The sequence below is a fragment of the Camelina sativa genome, chromosome 4 (assembly GCF_030686135.1).
Source record: "Camelina sativa cultivar CO46 ecotype springtype chromosome 4, ASM3068613v1".
Taxonomy (NCBI): domain Eukaryota; kingdom Viridiplantae; phylum Streptophyta; class Magnoliopsida; order Brassicales; family Brassicaceae; genus Camelina; species Camelina sativa.
In genome coordinates this window covers 26,542,109-26,552,157 of record NC_141883.1, presented here as the reverse complement: position 1 = coordinate 26,552,157, position 10,049 = coordinate 26,542,109, and the positions used below count along the sequence as shown (strand labels likewise).

Below are 10,049 nucleotides of genomic sequence, written 5' to 3'. Positions count from 1 at the left end.
TACCTGCAGTTGTAGTATTTCTTGATTTCATTTTGATCGTCTTCCTCTCCTACGTTAGCTCCAATATTATCCGGTCCTTTGGTAATGTACTTGAAAAGATATTTCACTGAACGTGACTGATTACACCACTCAACATTAATATGAGCACGATAACGGATAGACAAATCCCGGTTGTACGAAATAACAAAGCTGTTATCACAATCAAAACCTTTTTTATGCATGAATCTCCCGTTTTTCCTCCGTTTGTATATTGGATAACCATCATCGTCGACGACAGTGTTTTTCATGAATGGTTTTGGAAAAAAATTTAGTGCACTTACAATTATTCATGCAAACACTTCCTCTATTATGAATACCACAAGGTCCATGAATCATAATATCAGAAACAACTTTATATAAGTACTTGTCCAATTCTTTATCAGGAATCTCAGCGCTTATGAATCTATCAATGTCTTCTGGTGTACGCATTTTATAGTCTGGATGCAAGAATAAAATCATGTGTGCATGAGTCAGAGCTCTCTTCTGGAATTCTATTGTATACATAGCTGCACACACACACAAAAGCCATTGTTAATAAATTTGGGTTTTAACATGGTAACGTATAAAAAGTCGATTGATTAATAATATGAAACATACCAGAATTTATAACACCAAAAGTTTTTTCTTTAGTCACTTGCTCCATTAGTCTATCTAGCTTCATTTTAAAGACCCGACAACATATATCTGGTCTATCTTCTTGCTTAAGACCATGCCTTGTTAGATATCAAACAACTTCAGGCCATTTGGGGTTGCAAGTAACTGTTATGAAAATATCGGGAAAACCATAGTACTTGCAAGTAGCCATCGCGTCTAAATAATGTTGCATCATATAACGTTTTCCACCTGTAAACGATGAAGGAATGTAGATTATTTTTCCGTGTTCTGCAAGATCTTCGTTTCCTTGATTAACAGCTTCAACTATTTTATCGATTCTTTTCGTCCGTAGTTTGTTTTGGTTCATGGAAATATATTTCAGTCTGTAAGATTATGTGGTTGTGAACGCGTCTACCAAAAATTGCTGATATAATTTCCCCGACATCACACTCGTAGAAGATTCTTGATATCTCTCAAATATTCGGAAAGCATAAAATTCTCTCATCGAGACTGTTTTTCTTTTTCGTCCAGCCGTATCTACAAAACCAATGTCAATGCCTAACATGTAATCATCCTCTCCATATGGAAACAATAATGGATATTGAAGTGGCAAGTAAGCTGGATGGAGTTCACTTATTCTTTGCAGACCACCAGAACGATTTTCTATAACAATGTCACGCTTAAATACTCCAGGATTGAAATCACCTGGTATTAATCCAGCAACCTCATTGCATGTAGGTAGATTATGAGTCCTTGCATCAACAATTCTTTCTCCAGGAATTCTTAACCTCAAATCTGCCACAGTATTGGTTAAATCAAATCTTTCTCGAGCCGACCTAAACGTCTATACATGCGGATTATGATTATCAAGCATCCTTTTCAGAGGTACCCGCGCATAAGCGCGGTAATAAGATCTTAAGAAAAATAGTTTTGATACTTAGTATGGTGCTTTTTTGATTTAATATGTAATAATTGACATCTTTAAATATGGTGTTTTATCTTTTGAAAAAAGTTTATAATGATTTATAGGATTGTCAAGAACTTTTTGTATTTGCATATATACAGAAGGGTTTACTTTCTAAAGATCCATAATATACTCAATGTAAAATATTAATTAAGTTTTATAAATAAACAATTAAATTGTAGTAAATAGATATTAAAATTCAATAAGTAAATTCAAAAGCGTAAGCAAACTCCAAAAAATCATATTATAATGTGTTATCTCATCTACAAAATAAAGATGAGAGTAATAACATGGTTTCCTGAGCTTTCACTTTGTTGCTTCATCACATGGTTTAAGTAATAACGTCTAGCAAATTCAGACCTATAAATATATAAAGTGTTTTAAGAAATTTTACTTTAGCATCATACATAACTTGATTTAATATACATAATAACATCTTACATAGCCTGGTGATGCTCCACTCCTTCGAACTCTGGTTTTATGAAGATCTTCGAAGAGGCCAATGTGTTTTCAATACATGGTGCACCTATAGACATTTACAATTGAAAGTGAATATATTGTTACCTTATGATGATTATATCAGAACTAATTTATGTTACATACCTTCATATTCTCCGACCTTCATAAACCGCATTACACAAAACACAGGTTCGGATTTGTATATGAAATGGCACCCGTTTAATTGCCATATAGACATGAATTGAGAAGCGTAGTTGTCTTTGACACGACAGTTCACAGTCTCGTTCCTACATGTTCATCAAATTAATAAAAATCTTAACAGAGACAACTTTAAAATGTAATTGTCCTAAAGGTAGAGTAAATATATTTTACCTGCCATTCAACAGCATGAGAACAACTTCATTACTATTAGTGGCACTCGTAGGTCTTCTTTTATCTTTCACATCATTTGATCGACGTAGTTTGGTTTGTAATTCATATCAAATGTTAGGTTTGAATATACACAAATAATTTCACATATGATCGACGTAGTGGAATCGTGGAGAATATCATCTTAACTGAGTATAAATCAAGTTTGCTATTGCAATATGGTTTCGCTCTTCTTCTTTTACTTGTTTATTGAAATCATATCTTTCTGAACTGGTCCAGATGATAAGATATACTCCATAATTTAGTTACACTATCAAGATTTGGATGAGTAGAAATGGAACTAAGAGTAGATGCATTGGTTTAATGGTGATCATATGTTTTCATCACAAGATTCACACCAAAGAGAATTGGATCTCATCTCAATCTATATTTCCATATTGGCAAAAAAAACTTATAAGAAGACAAACCGTTGATGTAAGATTTGGGATAATGTATGTCGATTAAGAGAATAGATCACCTCATGACCAAGTTACTTTTAGTGTTTAGGTTGTATAGCATTCACCTCATGACCAAGGTTGCTTATTATATAGTGTTTAGATTGTATTGCGTACATATTCTAACTGAATCTAGAACATATGCTCAAATCATATTTGTTTTGACACATCTTCAATCGTAATTTATAAGATATAGGCATTAGATGCAAGTACTCTAAAACATAAAATTTATTGAATTAGGTTGCATTTTTTTGCCCACATGTTTTTCGTGTGAATATCATCCACCCAGAAAACAAACCATTAGTCATTAAAACACTCAAAAAGTTTATCATCAAATCAAAGAAAGTGTATTTAACAATATTCATACTCCGATACTCGATTGGGGGTTGGACTTTTGCTATTCCGGAAGTCCACTCGAGCTCTCTTCCGAACTACGCTTCTTAACGTGAGAAGGAAGATGTTTAGTAACAACATTCGTAATCCCCTGTACCACATAAAACACAAAACAATCATTGTGTTACATTAGGCAAAGCAACTTACTTTAGGATGATCACGTATCTTTATATAACTCATCTTCCACTCTGCTTCAACTCATTCTCAACCTCCTCCGCATCATCAAAATTCCCCCCCCCCCCCCCCCCCCCTCTTCTTAGCCAATTCTCGTTCAATGTACTTTACCCTAAAGAATCAAAACAACTGTTAAAACACTTGCAAAGGCATCTCACTCTAGTAAATTAGGTTAAATTTTTAAATGGAGAGAGATTTGCTTACATGTTGGGATCTTCAATCAAAAGAGCAGTCTCTTGAGCAAAAGTATCTTGCAACACAAGCTCCTCTTTCTCTGCTTCAGCTTCGGCTTTTTCCACTGGTTTCACTTGCTTTCTCCACTGGTTTCACTTTTCTGATGCAATATTGCGCCGCCGTTGTTGTCAAGTTAAAAAAAAACTTTGGCTCCCCTTCACGAATACAAATCACCATCCAAAGTTCTTTCAATCATAATATAAATATATAGACATATCAATAGAAAAAGAAAAAGGTAAAGCTTTAAGAACTTTCAATCAGAAAGCTTATTTACATTTGTATCTTATGAAAAAAAAAATTAGGATTAAATAATGGGTATTTTTGATAACTTTTCTTTTGCATAAATCATCAATTACTACTTCTCATAAGAAAATAATAAAGCATATACGACTAAGTAACTCACGCACATACGTAACCAAAATGTTTTCATGTTCTTCTATTGCTTTTGTTGGTTTAAAAAACGATACAATTAATATCTTAATAACAAATTACGTAAAAAGATAAAATGTGATGAAACATAATTTGGTTTAGGGACTTAAAGTTAATCTTTGTCCTACTATACTTGACTCTACTACTATATGCTTCTCAAAACCCACTTATAAACATCAAACAAACCCGGTTTTTACGATCTAATGTATATCACTTACATGAGATAACAAATAAACTCAAAAATCAAAATGCAATCTTGGTTTCAAGAAATAGTGAAATCAAATTAAAAAAATATATACCTTGACGACCTTTCCTGGCCTGACCTTCTCTCCTACAACTATTATCCCATAGATGAGCTTCATATCTTCTCGTCCATCTATGTCTGCATATCAATCAATCCAATAATATTACATTAGTACTTTTGCACTTAAACTAATAGTAATAATAACCTTCAAGTCTTTGACCAAAGGTCAAATAACACAAAATAGTTTAATTAATTAGTTCCTTAATCACAACAAAACTGCCTTGGATTCTTCTTGTCATAATAGAATGAACTTACCGAGTAACACCTCTGTAAATCGAAGTCTTTTGTCCAAACGTATCAGCGATCTTCTTGTTAGAACAATCCGATGTTTCAACAGCCACGTTTGGCTTCTCTTTCTCAGATTCTGTCTTCTCGTTGTTCTCGTTGTTGTTGTTTCTCTCACCACCAGCACGGTCAGGCCCGGCACATAGAGGAAGCCAAAAGTCAAAAATTCGGGCCTAAAATTTTGAAAGATTTTTTTATTTAGATATAAGAAGTCTTTTATATTTTATATGATATGTAAAAGACCTTAAAATATCAAATTTTGGCCTTTTATAAAAAATCTAAATCTTTTGTAATAGGTGAAAAGTGTACATTTTTTTTATTTTTGCGTAGGAGAATGTTGGGCCGGCACTGAGCACGGTAATGATGATTAGTAATCTCATTATCATTACGATGCTGATTAGTACTGTTGTCAACGTTAACCGCAAGTGACAAAGCTCCGCCAATGGTGTTGGTGTTATTAGATCCACCGTGAAACCCTAGGTCCGGTCCGGACTGGTCCGGAAGAAGATTCAACAACGTGACCCAAATACTCTCCAGCGAGATGAGTCCTTCCGATTGAAGGAGAGTCATCGACCTCAGAACCGGAGTTTGTAGAGAAAGCGGTTTGAAAACCGGCCATGGTTTTGAAATCGTGGTGATCGGAGTAGAAGCCGGTTTGGTTGTGGTTGTGGTGGTGACGTGGATCGTAGATTTTAGTGAGAGAAGAGTCTTGTGTTTCGGTTTGACTGTTGTCTGAGTAACGAACCATCGAAGAAGAATCACCGAGAAAATCTTCGAGCTTAGGGATGGGACTCTAAGAATGAGACTGCAGGTCTACGAACGTTGTTAAGATTGTTGAATCCGCCATTGAAGCTGCTGCTGCTAACTGAGCTTCTTCTTTGAAAAACTCTTGTGGCTTTTGATTCGTCCAACCTATATATATATAAAAGTTGATGGATTTAGAATTTTAGATACGTATGTTACGATGAAGGAATAACAACGCTGATAAACGATACAGAGCCGAGAAAAAAAAATAAAACCTAAAACCCTATAAATAAAACCATTAAAAATTAAGAGAAGAAAGTTTTTTTTTTTCTCTTTGTTGAGAAACGGTGAAAGAAAACGATAGCATTGTATTTAGGGATAATGTCACGAAAATCCACTTTGGTGTTGAGTTGTATCCACTTTGGTGTTGAGTTGTGATACCAAAACCCACTTTCCTTCCTTCCTTCCTATACTTTTACAAGTTTTTTTGTAAGGATACACACACATTTTGGACGATTTTGCCCCTCTCCTCTTTTTCTCCTTCTTTTCTCTCTTTTTCTCTTCTTTTTTGTTGTTAACACTTTAACAAAGTAAAATATATTTATTTGTTATCATAAAACAAATTTTCTATTTATTTATATAAAATATGTTATGATTATATATTTTCTATATTTTAAGATACATATTGCTATATTTTTTATGAATTTTTAGATTATACAGTATCCATCAGTCGTTGAACATTTGTTCAATTATAAGTGGATAATCAATTGCAGTATTGTTAATAGATAGTTACTTGTGTTTATTCATACAAAATATACATACATAAATTTGGTTAGATCTTTATCCATAGCATATTATCCATAACACAACATAGACCAAATAAGTATAAAACCCTTTAATTCTAAATTTTAAATCCTAGAACATAAACCCTTGAACCTAAAACCAAAACTATTCACTTTAAAAAAAAAACAAAGTTTAGTGGATAGAAAAACTATGGATAGGTCTCCATGGATTTACAAAGCATATCTAGACATTAAGCTGAAGAATAGCAGTTGAATGGTGGTTATGGATGTGATCATGTGGATATTTTTTTGTGGATACCAATGTAGACAGACCAAAGAATCATCATACAACATCCACACAATTAAATCCATAGACACCATGAGCTCCTTGCTTCATATTTTGTGTTGGTCCAAAAACATATACACTCATAAGTGGTTAATAAACAAAATAAAAATTAACAACATTGATTTATTTAGAACATTGAATATCAATCATGTGGATTAGTAGTTATGGATACTTATCTTAAAATATCTTGCTCATTCTTTACATGAGCAAAAATTTGTCCAAGATAAATTAGCCACATAGATTTCTTTTAGCTAAATGTTTTTGTACTATTTTTCAGCTAGAAGTAGGTATATTAGAACTTAGAAGTGTCACTAGAAGCATACTACACAATAAACATGGTCATTATTAATCTCAAAGCCTATCCACCAAATTCTGACCACGTGGACAAGCAATCCAGATGAAATTTATTGACAAGTTTGTTGCATGTTCAAACATCACTATAGTTTAGCCACTTAGATGTCTTTTAGCCAAATTTTTTTGTACTATTTTTAAGCTAGAATTAGAGATATTAGAACTTAGAAGTGTCACTAGAAGCATACTACACAACAAACATGGTCATTATTAATCTCTAAGCCTATCCACCAAACTCTGACCACGTGGACAAGCAATCCAGATGAAATTTATTGACAAGTTTGTTGCATGTTCAAACATCACCATAGTTTAGGGTTTAGACTTTAGATGGTATATAGATTCAATGTCTATGTTTTGAGTTCAAGTTGTATTGTCTAAGGTTCAAGGTATAGGATTTAGGGGTTAAGGTTAAAAGTTTAGGTTTAGGTATGTGGATGATGTGTCTATATTTTTAATTCATGGTTTAGGATTTAGGGTTCAAGGTGTATGGTTTAGGGTTTAGGATTTAAGATTTAGGGTATAAGGTTTACGTTTTTGGGCTTATATGGATTTAGTGTCTATGTGGTGTTAGGATTTAATATTTAGGGTATAAGGTTAACTTTTTTTTGTTTGTCAACAACTAAAGTTACTAAACTTAAAATTTAGTATGTTTATCACCAACTAAAGTTACTAAACTTAAAATTTAGTAATGAAAATGAAAAATAAATGTTAAAGAAAAAAAATATTAGAAAAGAAAGAGAAAAGTTAGAGAGAGAGATGAGAAGAAAAAAAAAATAGAAAGAGAAGGTTAGTTTAGTTAGAGGGTGTAAGTTGTAATTTGACATAAGAAAAGTATAGGGATAGTAGAAAGTGGGTGTAAGTGTCAATACTTTAGGAGAAAGTGGATATATGTGTCATTTTCCCTTGTATTTATAGTTGTAAAGTAAAAGATCTATCTTTTTAGGGTTTCTAGTAAAGAGGTGTATTGTCGTCGGGATTTTTTTTCCCTGCAGAAGCCATTAATTTTTAGATTAACGTCGATCTACAATCTAAGCCCATTAATTATATCAAATTTGTAGAATTTATAGTATAAAACAGAACTATAGTTGTAAAAAGTTGTTTTCCAGGAAATTTAGGGATTAAATTAGCAAATTCTAGTTTTGTAAATAATCTTTTATGCAATTAGATTTTTTCTGTCGATTTTTTTATTTATTTTTAATAACAAAAATAGGTAAATTTATATTTAGAGGCAAACTATTTCAACATAAGGGGTAATTTCATTAATGGTAAAATGTGAGATAGATTTCGGCAAACTATACATATATACATGTCTACGATTTTTAATCAATTCAGCTTTACTTAATTAAACAACCAATCCAAGTGAATACTGTAAGAAATAGCCTAATCCACCAATATTTATTTGGTTTTCGCTTTCAGAACATTCTTTGTGTTAATGACCATTAATTTAATCTAATCACCTTTTTGAACCTTGTATTAAAATGATTAACTTAAGTAATGGATTTTGAGTGGGATCACTCTTTTACTTTCTACTTCCCTCTTCTCCAATCTCCACTCTTTTGTACTTCCATCTCTTGCTCCCATTTCTTTTGGAGTTCTTGTTCGATCCATTTCACATAATTTCCTCGGCTTGTGTCCTCTTCATTTTTTCTTGTCAAGAAATCGAATATTCTACATTTTTGTGCTCCTGGGTTAAATAAATTAGGGTTTTAGGGTTCCGACGTGATGAGTCACCGTCGAGCTTCCGGCAGCGATGTAGTTCACGTGAGAACCACCAACGACCTTCCGCCGGAGAATAAGTTTCCGAATTCCGCTAGCGACAGTTCCGTCTGGGCCACTGAGGATGATTACAACCGTGTCAGGGCAATGCCAACGCACCCCGACGACGCTCAGTCTCCGAGCAAGAAGACACGAGCTTCCTCCTCCGAGATCGGGAAATCGTTCTTCAAGACGAAGCTCTGCTTCAAATTCCGCACCGGAACTTGCCCTTACGCCGCCAGCTCTTGCCACTTTGCTCACAGCTCGGAAGAGCTCCGTCGTCCACCGCCGCCGCCTAATCGGCAGGAGACTGCTGCGACGGAAGCTTCGAGGAACAGAGAGAGCTTTGCGATTAGTTTAGGCCCTCGTGGTTATGGTGGTGCTGCTAGTGATGGTGGTGGCAATGTTGCTCAGACTTTGAAGCCTCCAAATTGGAAGACAAGGATTTGCAATAAGTGGGAGATTACTGGGTATTGTCCTTTTGGTACTAACTGCCATTTTGCTCATGGAGCTTCAGGTAAAAGTTTTGGCCTTTTTCATCTATCAGTAACCCCAATGTGCTTCAAAATGTTGGTATAGAATAATAGAAATGGGTTTTAATCAGTGTTGCTTGATGGATTGTGTGATCAGAGTGTCACCACAGGGTAATGGATGCTGAATTGACTGAGAGACAATGCTTGAACACTAGAACTGGCTTTGTTAGCTTTGAATGATTGATGAAAATTTTGCTTGAACACTCTAAATGGACTTAGTGTAAATCGAGTAGGACGGTTGAAATGTTTCAGTGTGGTTTATGTCAATCAGTTTATGTCAATCAGTTTCTGATTGGAATAGCTTCTCGATCTGCTTGTTAACATAATTGGCAATGGAAATGCAGAAAGTTTCAATAGTAGCTAGCTAAAAGTTTGAGTCTTTATGATATTTTTTTTGCAGAGTTGCACAATTTTGGTGGAGGCCTTGTTGAAGGGGAAGGTAAGATCGGAACATCCACCACTCCGGCCACAAAGCAGACGGGACAAGCAAACACAGTGGCTCACCTTGTTTCTCCTGGAGTCCTGTCCCAACGGGCATCTAGTGCTGTTATGCAGAAACCAAACGGGGTCAGAACTCAACGGAAATGGAAAGGACCGGATAAGATCAGTCGGGTTTATGGTGATTGGATCGATGATATTGAATAATGTTGACCAAGGGATTAGCCTTTTTAGAGTTGTAACTATGTTGACATATTAGCATCCTCTCTTTTGTTGTTGTAGATTGCGACTGAACAAAGACAACAACTCGTTCTTCTCTTTCTTGTGGAATCATCTTATTCTCTTTCTATGCCAATTCTTAA

General features: G+C 34.4%; 1 protein-coding gene and 1 pseudogene across 1 annotated transcript; one reads left to right on the top strand and one right to left on the bottom strand.

Annotated features, from left to right (window-relative positions):
- Positions 1-4,392: 4,392 nt before the first annotated feature.
- Positions 4,393-8,569, bottom strand: LOC104784192 (AP2-like ethylene-responsive transcription factor AIL6; annotated as a pseudogene).
- Positions 8,432-10,034, top strand: LOC104781946 (zinc finger CCCH domain-containing protein 28). Its single transcript, XM_010506746.3, has 2 exons — positions 8,432-9,233; positions 9,650-10,034. The coding sequence occupies exons 1-2, from the start codon at positions 8,684-8,686 to the stop codon at positions 9,892-9,894; spliced, it is 795 nt and encodes a 264-aa protein (XP_010505048.1). The 5' UTR covers positions 8,432-8,683; the 3' UTR covers positions 9,895-10,034.
- The last annotated feature ends 15 nt before the right edge of the window (positions 10,035-10,049 follow it).